General features: G+C 43.3%; 1 protein-coding gene across 2 annotated transcripts in view; it reads left to right on the top strand.

Moving 5' to 3' along the window:
* Nucleotides 1-13003: 13003 nt before the first annotated feature.
* The window catches only part of slc25a13 (solute carrier family 25 member 13), a 46688-nt gene continuing 46513 nt past the window's right edge, over nucleotides 13004-13178 (top strand). Inside the window, exon 1 of one of the 2 annotated variants that reach the window (XM_030063033.1) lies at nucleotides 13004-13164. In XM_030063033.1, the coding sequence (XP_029918893.1) occupies nucleotides 13153-13164 (12 nt within the window). In that variant the 5' untranslated portion in view covers nucleotides 13004-13152. The remainder of the gene's footprint in view (nucleotides 13165-13178) is intronic. The other variant, XM_030063034.1, reaches the window with a different exon arrangement.

Here is a 13178-nt window from a genome sequence, read left to right as displayed (position 1 = left end):
TCATTTCATTGTTGATATTTTCCTCTTGAGAGTTGCTCAGTTTAATGATAATTTGTGTTCAATCTGATTTTCAGAAAAGTCTTAATCTTTTCCTCAGAGAAACTGGATTGCATTACTTGTTTTATGGTTATCATCATCCAAACAGTAAAACTTAACAAAGGCTTCATACTACATGAGTCATGGTTGCCTTCATAATTCCCAATTCATGTAGCTTTGCCAATGGCTAAATATTTCCAATGCTTGATGGATCATTACCTGAGAACCAGCCCAGTTTCTCCAGTGTCACCTATTTTTTTGATCTCAGTCTACAGAGCCATCTGAATTTCCCCAGAAAACTGCAATTATTTTTTAGTGTGTAAGAGAAAATATACATTTTAAAATATTTTGTTGGGATGAAAGTTGACTTGGGTCAGGGTTTCACAGTAATCTTTTCATTTAACAGTTTTTGGTAGGACAAATGGTCTTTTAATGCTGCCAGTGCAACACTTAAAGGTGCACAGTGCCAAACTGAGGCTTGATTCAAATAACAGCCATTATACTCAAATGACTCAGTCAAGAACCATGTCAACTCAAACACCAGATTTTGTTCTTATTCCACGTTTTTTGTCCGTGGAGTGTAAAAGGTCCTCCTTTCAATGCAGTTTTATATAATGTACCTTTAACCTACATGCAGCAGATGGATTATTATGGCCCAATGTTATGATATATATATATTTTAACCCACATGAATATTGCCTGATATAATTTAAAGATTCAACCATAAAACACATCAACACTGTTAAAACACAAATATGCCCTTTTGACTTAGCAGTTGTGGGCTGTTTCCTGGTGTAATTTCTTGTTAGCACCATAATTATTACACCATTATTCTGTGGGAGTAGCATCTAAGAGAATACAGGGAGGATGGAGGGGAAGGACAGGCAGGGCAGGAGCTCAAAGCTTCGTCAGGTTTCGAATAAAACTTAAATCCACAAACAACACAAATTTTTGGTGCCATTGTTGCATTGTGTTGCTGCTCTGACCTCAAACAAATTATGCAGCGATGGAGTTAGCCACCCAAGAACACGCCTTTCTGCATGGTGGAGGATGCATTCATTGGATGCTAATTATAATCAGTGCATATGATTACATATACCTAAACCTGCAAAGCTAGGAGGGTTGAAACTTCCCTTTAATGTCAAGTGATTAACAGATTTTTTTTTTTTTTTTTTTGAGATATTCCAGATGAGATATTCATGTTGTCGCTCAGTTGTGAGCTGTCACACCGCTTTGGACTGGCCCTTTTTCCTGAAGCCTTTGCAGGGCTGATGCATCTGACGGAGAGGAGGGGGAGAAAGAAAGTTGGTGCACAAGCGGAATTGGAGAGATGTACTGTACGCACGATGTGCACGTTGGCCATTCACACAATACGAACAAGAGTGTGTGTGTAAGATGTGTTTGTGGTATACAGCGTGACACACACACACACACATACACGGAGGCAGTTCCTCTGCACTGTGCTGTATAACAGCCTCCTTCCCTCTCAGCCTCACAGTGCTTGGCCGAGTCCCTGAAGGAGAGATTATCCACTGCCGTGTTTGTCAGAGGCAGGGAGGGGGTCCCAGCATGGGGCCTCCCAGCCTGCCCTGCCTGGGCCTGCCCCTACTGCCAGCCAGGCCCTGATCTTCCGCTCGGCACAGCGGGGGCCCTCGCACTGAACCAGATGCCAATTTAGCCCAGCCACACTCCCCCGGCAAAATGATTTCTCTCAGCGTTTTGTCGACTCTCAGTCCCAGGGTCCTAATGAGGTGAAATGGATGCCAGTAAGACCAAGGCTCCAAGAGCAGCTTTCATCCTGGAAACAGCGTCCATCCGCCTCCTCTGCCTGTGGATGGACACTCATGCTAGCTTTTTTTTCGGTCTTCCCCTGGTGGTGCTGATTTTGTAGAGCTGCTTGCTGTTTTGCATCAGCTCATATTCGGAAGGACACCGCACTTTCTTTTGGTGTTTTTTTTTTTTTTTTTTTTTTTTCAGATTTTGTAAGTGAAGGTTGGAAACTCAAAGTGGAAATTAGGTTGATTGTGTAAAACTAAATCCTGTCAACTCAACACATCCTCATCACCTAGAGACGCACTCTTGCTCTCCTCTGGGAAAATATGATATCCCTGTTTACTAGTAGTTATTATCCCAAACAATCAACTGTATATTACAGCCCAACAGCTCTCCTGAGTACACCGCCCATATTGTGAGTGAATGACAGTGTTCCAGCTGCTTCTATTGGTTAGATATACATCATTTGTCTACCATTTGTAAGCAAAGAGAGAGATTTTTTTTGTTGCCAACTCCGTCTGATGAATTCAGGAGACAAAAAAGGTGATCTGCCTCGCCTATGGAATGAGCATGAAGAGCTCGGACTAAGAAAGGAGACAGTGGGATCTGCATATGCCCTTGGAACTAAGGGCCCTGGGCCAGATGATTATTCTAAGGGTTGGAAAGTCAGCGAAGTGAGAGAATTGGTAAGTGAGAGCAACAGAGGAGGACCCGTTACTATTTTGTTTGTGCTGAGAGCGTAAGATTGGTCCCTTGTGTTTGAGGTCACGTGGGCACCGGTAGGCCCCTGGTATTGAGCCTCGCTCAGACCACCAGGCTTTTCACTCTCACTGCACTGTCCTTTTTTCTTATCCCGCTTATCATTACTTGAATTTGTGTAAACGTTTTCATTGTTCCTTTGTGACCCGCATGATTCACCTTGACATGCACAAATGTTCACTGTGGCTGATATTGACTTACCATAAATGCAACCCTCTAGTTTGACAAACCTGAAAACATTCTGATTTTGACATGACTGAAGGGTTTCATTTGATTTTTTTTTTTTTTTTTTAAATAAGTTGATTACTTTTTAAGAGGATAGCATTTTAATGTCCCTCTCAAATGGTCTTGATAACAATACCATAAGTTTTCACTTAAAATGCAATGTTTGTGGCGGTGAAATACACTATTTTTACACAAATTCTAGCCATCTATCATTCTCGTACCATGTTCTATTCAAAGCTGTGATCCATCTAATTCAGAAAATCTTTAAATTGACCGTCAGTTATGTAAACTGATTCATGTGTCATTTTAAAGGGCTAGATTCTTTAAAAGCATTTCCGTATTTTATAATCGTTTTCCCCAGCCCACGCAGATCCCAGACCACATGACTTCATGCAAGAGCACAGCCAATGCAGCCGTGGTGAGGACTATTTCATAACACTTCACGTTAGGAGATGGCAGATCCATTGTTCTCGGAGCCTGCAAGCCTGTGGGCGAGAGCCCCCGCTGTGTCGACGCTGAAGACACACACCGGTCTTCTAAGCTATATTTTCCTCTCTGTCTGCAGACACCGGAGGCTACTGTGACCATTCCAGCTTCATCCTCACCACTGTAGGCCCTGCTCTCTCCGCTCCTCTCCTCTCCTCTCCTTGCACCACCGAGCCAGGGAGAAGACAGGGGGCTGTCGTCTTACAGCTAGGGAGCATGCAGCTGCTACTATAATCGCCCTAATTGCATGTTTCTTTTGTGGGGCTGAAATTAGCAGCAGGGCTACAATACTTCTATCTAAGCCCCCCAAAAACCTCCAAGTAAAGATGGAGAGGAGAGGGGGGAAAAAAGACTCTCGGGGGTCTGTTCACCAGTGAGACCCATCACTGCCAACCCACTGCCGAACAGCCCACACCTGCACGCTTGCACCCCCGCTAAAGTAAACACAGATAATAAGGTGTAATTACTTTAGAAAATAATAACGAGGAGCAACCCTCCAGACCCCCCCTACTCCTCGTGACAAAGGGCCGCCTGTTTGTTGTGGGGGGTGAAACAGCCCTGAGGACACTGGCGAGTGCCCTATCAAAAGACCTGAGGGCCCTACTGAGGGTCCCTTATTGGACAGCCATCAGTGTCAAGGGGGCTGGGGCTTTTAAGTCTCTCATACCCTAACAGCCACAATTAACCAGTATGGATTGACCACGGGCTACTTTTTCAGCTCCATTCAGCCTCATCAAATTGATCCTGCGTTGTCGAAAATGCTTTTCCCCTTTCCCCTTTCAGTAAGATCAGACGAAACATAATGAGCCCAGAATATGTACGGTATAAAAATATGCCAACAAAATAAGAAGAACAAAAACAAGAACAAAATAAGTGTTGAATTGATTACAGCACACACATATTCATTTGGGATGTGACAGTTTTGTACCAAAACCGAAAAACCATAATTCTACAGACCAAACTCTAATTTTTTTCAAACTACATCTCTTGGATGTGAAGTTTTATCAATACGAAATTACAATGAAAAAACGTTTGTAATGTAGATCATTCAACTCTGCTTTGATTAATAATGTTTAGACCTGATAACTGACATTTCTATGACAGATGCATACCAAGGCTTTCGGTTGCTACATTGTACAGCTTTTACAGAACAGAGGCCCCGTCAAGTGTTTGTGTTGAATTCTTGGTACACGATTAAAACAAAAGGAAAGAACTTGAATTCAGAATCAGCTCAGTTTTTTTTTAGCCAAGCTATGATTCAAAGTGAAGCATGGCCTAAACTCAAGGTACAGACCGAACCGTAAAATAGTGAACAGTTACACTCCTATTATTCATTCAATATGCAAAGACAAGGATGTGGAAATATGAAAAGAGCAAATACAAAAATTACCACATATATACCTGATGTGCAAAATGGGCATTATATTGAAATTAACCACTGCGGAGAGTGATGTTTATGTGCATAAAGATGTGAGCAATGGATCAATGTGTTAGAAAAATTACAAAACACATTTTACAGCAAAGTAAACATCCCCCCAAACAGGATGAGAATGCAAGATAGCATTCACATATTAGAACAGTGCTAAAAAATTAAAAAAAAAAAAAAAAAAATCACAAATATGAGAGAACTGTGTCCACACTAAGTGAAAAACGGTGCAGAAGATTCAACTCTGAGGCAACTCTGAGCATCAGGCATCATCCTGTGACCCAAAATTGCCTGGAAGTGGTGCAGGAGTCCTTTAGTATCAAGAATAACAATATTTTTCCCTACCTAGCTGCACATGTATCTAAAAAAAAACATAATATCTGCATTATAGTTCATAGGCTATATATTGCTGCTGAGCCCCCCTCGTGGCTCTCTATCAGAGCCATCACAGCTCAACTGAAAATGGGGATAAACTCGTCAGAGCATGAGAACATGACACTGGATAGTTGAGACAGTATGGGATCACACTGCGGCCTCACTGTCACTTAAGCCTGTCAGGATTTTAACCCAATCTGACATGTTGGCACACAGAGAGAAACAGATGGGTATGTTTCAGTTTAACACAATCCCTGGTGGTTGAGTCACTATGAAAACACAAGACTTGGGTTTGATGTCAGGGTGGATTATGAGTGCCCAGTTTCAGCAAAACGTTTTATGACATTTCCCCTCTCGCTGGCCTTTGAAGCATAAATGTACAATTTCACTGAGGCGAGACACAGATTTAAAAAGGCACAGAGGATGCATCTGTCGGTGGAATGTGACTGTCATCTGTGAGATGTGACGCGCAGGTAGGCCTGGATGATACAGCAACAAAACCAATGCTGCTTTGCGCGTTCTTCATCAAAGGAATAGTTCACCCAAAATGCAAAAAAATTTAAAAAAGATATTTTCTCAATTATCCCTTGCACAGTCAATCCATCCAGATAGTTTCAGTCGTTTCCAGTCTCCTGGCACCCCAGAAAAACTGGGCTATTCCTTTCTTCAAGATTGCACTGGACCTAAGTGAAAACATATATACACTTCTTTTTGTATTTTGGGTGAACTGCTCTTTCAGTCTATGAGTAACACAATGCCAAAATCCACCAGGGTAATAATGACCTCCTACCTTACCTATGCTGTGAAATAACACCCAAAAGTCAAATTGGAGAAACCCTTAAGCCCACTGGGTAAATGTTTTGAATGTGTTTGACACGAGTCCTGGAGTGAGTCTGGTACTTTTATCAACACAGAGGGGGGATAATAGCTGGTGTGATTAAGGGTCTAATGTACAGTGAATCAGTGTTCCATGTGACTCATCCTCATGCCATCATTAAACCCCACAATGTGCAACCGAGCCGAATGGCCCTCCAAGGATGGCAGCGTGTTTTTAATCGTGACGTCTGCGGTAACAACACCCCCCTGCTGCGTCTCCTTCCTACAGCCGCCTGTACGCCCATGATACCTGGCAATTAGGGAGTTTGTTTTCTATTTTTGCTCCTCTTTTTACCCCCCGAAGCCCCCCCAATATTTGAACGCACTGCATCAGCCAACCACCTGTCCTTAAAAGCATTGGACAGTGAAGTAAGAGAAATTAACAGGGGGGGCAATTTAGACACCAGAGAGGCTTTTTCACCAGAGCAATTAAGCACACTTGATGTTATTATCATCTCTGGTGAATTATCAGGCCTCTGATAATTGTAATTAATCAATCATCAGGCTCACTCATGCACTTCCGTGTAACCCGGCTTCCACTGTAGATCCGCTGTCGACCGGAGCAGTGGTGACCTATGAGAAATCGATGTGCAGCCATGACACAAGGCAATAACAGGCCCTTCTTTCAATTGGATCAAGTCATTAGTGCACGGCTGATAACAAGTCACATCTGCATCATGCCTGCTGAATGTAAGGGCAGCAAACAATTGCAATAGGAAGCATGTGGAACACCTCTCAAAATCCAAATCAAATAAACACAAAAAAATGTTTCTGGATAAATCCCTTCCCTTGGATCACATAGATCATTTTTATCACATACAACTGAAATCTCAAGCACTTCACTGTGTGGTCGGGATCAAAACAATAGCATATGTTTAAAGGAAGAGTGCAGTGACAGACAAACTCATAAAACAGGACAAAACATTCTCTCTCTCTCTCCCTCTCCATCTTTGTCTCTCATCACTCTCTCTCTCTCTCTCTCTCTCACGCACACACACACACACACACACACACACACACACACACACACACACACACACACACACACACACACACACACACACGTGGGTCTGGAGAGGCTGGGTGGGAGGCCTTGGCCCAGCCACAGTCAACTGGTCCCAGTCCCAACAAGGAAACAATTAATCATGTGTGAGCGGCTGTCTGAGTGTCTGCTCTCTGGACAACAACAACGCTCAGCCATTTATCTCCCCTCAAGGCAGGACAGCCAGCCAGCACACCACGCAGGCATGCAGTCTCTCATCCTCACACACACTCAGACACACACACACAGATGGAAGAATGTGTATGCAAAAATGAGCAAGAATGCACACAAGCTAATGTGCATAAATGCACATGCACAGATGTGGAAATGCACAAGAACACAAATTAATTCAAGTGCATGGACATTTCCACCAGTAAAATGGCAGTAGGCAATGCAAGAACACACACACACTCACACACACACGAATGCGCTGTTTCTCACAGCTGCTTACCGTCTTGTCAGCCTTATCAGAATGGATGTCACCACTTCCTAATGGTCCTGATGACATATAGAGGAGCTACGTATTGTTGGCTCACTGCAAATCTATGAGATCAGAGACATGGCTAAAACAACCTACCATTTTTCATAATTCAACTGAGACTGATGCATTTTGCAGTAGTTGTCTCTGATATTTCAGATTCTGCAGGCTGTTCATTAGGTGAAAACAGTATGGAAGGTTTGGGGTGTTTTTATTTTCTTTGCACTCTTTTGAAATGATGGTGCAAAGTTGAGTTGACAGTCTTTTCATTCAAGGAAACTTAGTCCTCCCTAATTTAACTCTTGGTCTTCCGATGTGGCAAGGTAAGTTAGGAGTGAGCTAAAACAGGCAGGGACTTAGTGAAATGAAATAGGAAATTTGTCGTTTATTCCCTACTGCTGTGTCTGCCTCAGACTGGCGCTGGTTTGTATGTGTATGTGTGAGTGCATGCACAAATGCATGAAGGTCAGTGTGTATTTGTACACGTGTATTGGTTTGAACGAGTGTATTTGAGCTCATGGACTGGTATGAGTATGTGTGTGTGCGTGCATCTGTGCATGTGTTAGTGCTTGTCCAACTCAGCAAAAAGAAAAAAAAAAGTACCCTAAACCTCAAGTGGAGCAAACAAAGAGGCCGGTGTGTGTTTCAGGATGGGGCGTCTGGATGGCATCAGGAGAGCCTGGCAGATCGGTAGTGACACAGGTTACTCCCGAGGTACCTGGCGAGAAACACATCGCCACAGTCTCCAGTGGAAAGGAGCTTTGAAGCGCTACTGCATAAAAGGAGGAAAGAACGAATTGGGCATTCCAATGTTTTTATGAAGCTTTTTTCTTTTTCTTTTTTTTTTAAAGCCACCCACCTCTCCTCTGGTTGAGGATAAGGTTGCATTTTGCAGGTGGACCTCTGGTAAGAGTTAGTTTGCAAATGACAAATGAGTGAAAATGAGTCTAAAACAAAAAAAGGGATGCCATAACATTTGTACACAGTGGATTAAACACCTCAATCACTGGGTTGAATGCTTGCACAGTTATGCAGCATGTGAAGGGTCTATATTTGTATGCATGATGCAACACTGCTGAGTGACTTGCACAACCGTAAGAAAAACGAGTCTTCAGCAGAGTGACAGTGGTATGACTGAAAGTAGACAGAGAGAGATGCCTGAGCTTTTTATGAAAAGATGGAGAGTGGTAGATTCACTCTGGAGATGTTGGCAGCAGTGACAGTACAGAGACTTGGATAGAGTGTACCACAGAGTTGAATAGTTAACCCTATATACTAATCCTTTCAAAATCATTTGACCATCAAATATAGTCATACTATTCATGTTACATATGAAGACCTCACTTGCCAGCCTGAATTTAAACCAAGTCATTTGAACAAATGCAAATGCACTCTCATATGTTCTCTCGCTCCCTGCTCCTCTCTCTATTCAGGTGGCAGCTTGACAGGAAGAGGAACAGGAAAAGACTTAAAGATTTGCTGCTGCTCTTGTTCTCCTTCAAACGCAAATGCACCCCTGATCATTTCCCACAATGCTCCTTGCACGGGGGCCTCTGTGATCAGCAGTTATGAGAAAGCACAGGAATCGGACAGACAACTGCCTCAGCTGGGGGAAGGAAAAAAAGAGGCAAGTGTCCTTTTTCTCTGTGTTTCTCTCTCCACTCCCCCTAATCTGGCGGCCTGGTCGCTCTGCACTTGTGGGCAGCATATGGGTTCATTTATCCCAACCCAGGCGAGCTGGAGAACCCCTGTGCCCTCTCGGGTTGCAGAGCTTGAGTGTGCCTCAGTGTGGATCCTTGTTGTTGTGGAAGAGAGGGGCTCAGGCCTGCCCACGAGTCTGTCTGGACCATCTCAAAGCTCCCATCCACCCTTCCCCTGCTTCCCCACACCCCTCTAGCCTCTGGCCCCGGCCCATCCCAGATGCCCTGGAGCATGGTTAATGTAGCGCTTCATCTGAACTGAAAGATACTAAACAGATTCATCCAGAAGCTACGGCGAAGCCAGCCCGCCTTGAGGTTTGGGAGAACTGGGTGGTGGATGTAAGAGGGGGGGTGGTGCAAAGGAAGCAAGGCTGGAACTTCAAATAAATGCATGCGTGGGGTTGACAATCCTGTGTGTGTGAGTGCATGTGTGAGTGTGGGTGTGTGTGTATGTGTGTGTTTGTGTGCGTAACTAACTCGGAGAGTCTCTGCACATGTTTGTGCATGCACACGTCAGCATTTGCATAATGAGACAAGCGGATGTGCAATGCTGCCATAATGTGTTGAAGGAAATGCACTCCCATGTCTTAAGTCCGCAGGTGAAACGACTCAAAAGACCAGCCAGCCTACTGTTTGGTATAATCCACAGTCCGCTCCATGCTAAACGTCAGTCCAGGTTATCAGGCTGCACAGCTGAATGGAAACAGAGTGAGCTTGTCTGGTTACTTTAAGTCGTTGGGAAGTTATTCAAACACCCAGTTATTATGGTGTAAACAAAGAGGGCTCGTCACACGCCATTACAGATATGGTGTTTACATGAATGCCACTTTAATGCAGTGCATGTTATGTATGATGATTAAAGATAGTGTTTGACAACCAAATGACTGGAGAAATGAAAGTAGATTATGAGGCATCATTTCATGAGTAGACAGACAGCAGAGACCATGCATGCATATGAACCCTATAATTTTGTTAAGTGGCTACCTATATGACTGATAAGGCCTGTATTAACTTTAATGTATTAGAGCACAAATCACTCACTTATATGGGAGGTAGTTCATTATAGAAAAGCATGAAAGAGACATAAAGGCTCAAAATAAGCCACAAACAAGATTAACTCTTTTTGTCTGTTTTATCTGGTAAGTACAGCACGTTAGATAGTAAGGGTGATTTGATTTCATAAGAATCGCCTGACCAAGCTGTTTTCTCCCATCATTTCTTCTCTCACCATCATCTTGTCTTTAATGCAAAACAGATTTGTCTGAGTCGTCCCACGCTATCTGGATATCCGCTCGGCTGTGCGGTTTTGGTGACACTCCTAAGTTATATAAAATTCCCACTTTGGCAAGTGTTAGGTTCACAGGGTTTGTTGTTGTTGTTGCACAATGGGTGTTTGCATGGCTGTTTGCAACCTCCCTGCATTTGCGTGTGTCATATGTTTAACACAACTGGAAGGGGTTTGACTCATCAGGCGTGATTCTCCAATCAAATATGTGAATTCATCTTGATCTTTAATCTAATTCATTAGAGGGGCAGTAGAGGTGAATTTCCAGCCAAGTGTGTGTCCATCAACAGGCACACCTCCCGTTGATTTGCCCTTGAGCAAGGCACTCAACTCCTGCCTGCTTCCTCATGGTAGGCTGCCCTGGATAACAGCATGAGCTAAATGCCTAAAACCGTGACTCAGTGAATGTGATTTTAGCAGGAACTGAGACATGGATTTAGATCCCTACCATGTTAAAATGACAGGGGATATTGAAAATGACTGAGACCCTGTATTCTTGCACCGTGGAAAACAGGACAAAGCCATTGCCACAAGTGGCCCCTTGTTTCAGGTCAAAAAAGTCTCCAACAAATTTGAATCCCATTACCATGTCATGAATATATCTTTGGGAATCCATTAGGCATTTCCTGCCTAAAACTACAATATAAATTCACATTAAACTAAAAAAAAATGAAAAGAGTAGAAAAAGGAGAATAAAGCCCCAGCGAGAGTATTACTGTAAAGCTGTTAGGCTCTTTCAGTCCACTTAAGAAGAGGGAGAAAAAAAGAAAGACATGAGTGACTGACAGATGATAGCAATAAAAGTAAGAACGAACTGGCCATTTTACTGTGGTAGGGCCATTTGAGAAGGGATTATTAACTTGTCAGCATTTTAAACTGAGACACAACTTTTTCTCCTCCAAAACACATCCTCATGTCTCTGTTACTTTTATTAGAAAGTCTTTAAACCTTTTGACCCCGGAGGGCCTCCGTTATTGGCTGCTAACAGGGACACGCTGGTCAGTGGGGAGACCCTAAGTGGCCTATTAATCATTTGTTTAGAACTTGGGCCTATTGTAGCGGCTCTGTGTTTAGCGTGGGTTAAAAATAGGGGGCGGCAGACTGAGACGGCTGCCTGTCACTCATCACTCATGCTGTCACGACGTGTGGGCCCTTGGGGACGTGGACAGGAGACCCCTCCGGCCCTGGAAGTCTAAAGGTCACAAGGTTTATCATTATTACCCACTTACTCCTGGGAGGTGGCCTGAGTCATGGCTGATTTGATTCCTAAAATAGAGACAGAATACATGAGGCAGTTCTAAAAATGACATCAAACAAGCAAAAACATTTGATCCAGTGCTATTTTTGAAGCTCTTCCCATGGAAACCGCCAAGAGTTTCATTCCTCAAGGCAGCCAGACGCTGTAGTTTACATGCCTCAAGTAAATTTTACAGCTCATGAATAATACACGAGCAAAGCAAATTCTGCAACATGCTTTCTACAGTAAATGCCACAAGTGAGTGAGTTGTTTGGTGGCGGATTGACAGCAATGGGAAATAAAATGTCATGGGATCAAATCATTAATCTTGTCAAATATTGTTATATGACAGGAGAAAATACAGGTTTGGAGATTGCATCGGCTGATAAAACATTACTTACAGCCATTTTTCCAATAAGCGATGGACTCTGTGCTGTCAATATTTGGAGAGGATGCGGGATATGCCCTGGCGAAGGCCATTTTGCGAGGAGCAGAGAGCCCGCTGGGAAAAATACAGTGGTTCATGCTGGGTCTCCGGGAAGCTGAAAAGCCACCGGCAAAAAGCTATGAATTATTTTGAGCGCAAAATGCATTTTCTTTGAAGACTGTCGGGCCATTAGAGCCCTTTTGCTCCCTTTTAAATTGTTTTTATGCTGTAAGTAATGTTAACCTTTGCTTTTGTAGTCATGAAATTCTCTCTCCACCTTTTCCCTTTTGGCACAAAGCACAGATGGGTTGGAAAAGCTGGAAATAAAGTATAGGAACCATTTACTGTGAGGAAGAGGAGGTGTGAGGAAGGAACTATGGCTTTTATTCCAGCTTCTATATGAGGACCTCTGTTCCCCGGTACAGTAGAGGCTCTGTGTTGAGCACATATGTATAAACCCACAAAACCAACTATACTAATCCTATAATAACTTCTACTACACAAATATTGGAGCAAAACCTGAAAATATGTTGCAGTTATAGTACACCACAGTGCAGTAACACCACAGGAGGTAAAATTAAAATCCATAAAGCAGGACTGATCACTATAAAGTTATTGATGAGCACCACACACTCCCACTATAGGCTTTAATAAGCTGTTTACATGGTAAGTCAATACATGGAGGGATGGAGGATTATCACTGATTATATGTTAAGTGAACAGGTCAAGTTTTAATCATAACAAAGACACACACACACACACACACACACACACACACACACACACACACACACACACACACACACACACACACACACACACACACACACACATCAACACACTGATGGATGGATCTTACATGACCACACATGCTGCATACTGACCAAGATGACCCTCGTGCCCCTGCACCACGTGCACAGCTGATCCTCTTTCATCTCCTCTCACTACACCGGCCGCGTGATCTCCATGGGAACGTCGTCACGCACAAGGAAGTGAACGGGACTACTTGACAGTGAGCTTGCTTAGCATGGCAGCAAAGGTAAGCTCACTTTT

The sequence above is a fragment of the Myripristis murdjan genome, chromosome 11 (assembly GCF_902150065.1).
Source record: "Myripristis murdjan chromosome 11, fMyrMur1.1, whole genome shotgun sequence".
Classification (NCBI taxonomy): Eukaryota; Metazoa; Chordata; class Actinopteri; order Holocentriformes; family Holocentridae; genus Myripristis; species Myripristis murdjan.
This window is presented reverse-complemented; position numbering and strand designations above follow the sequence as displayed.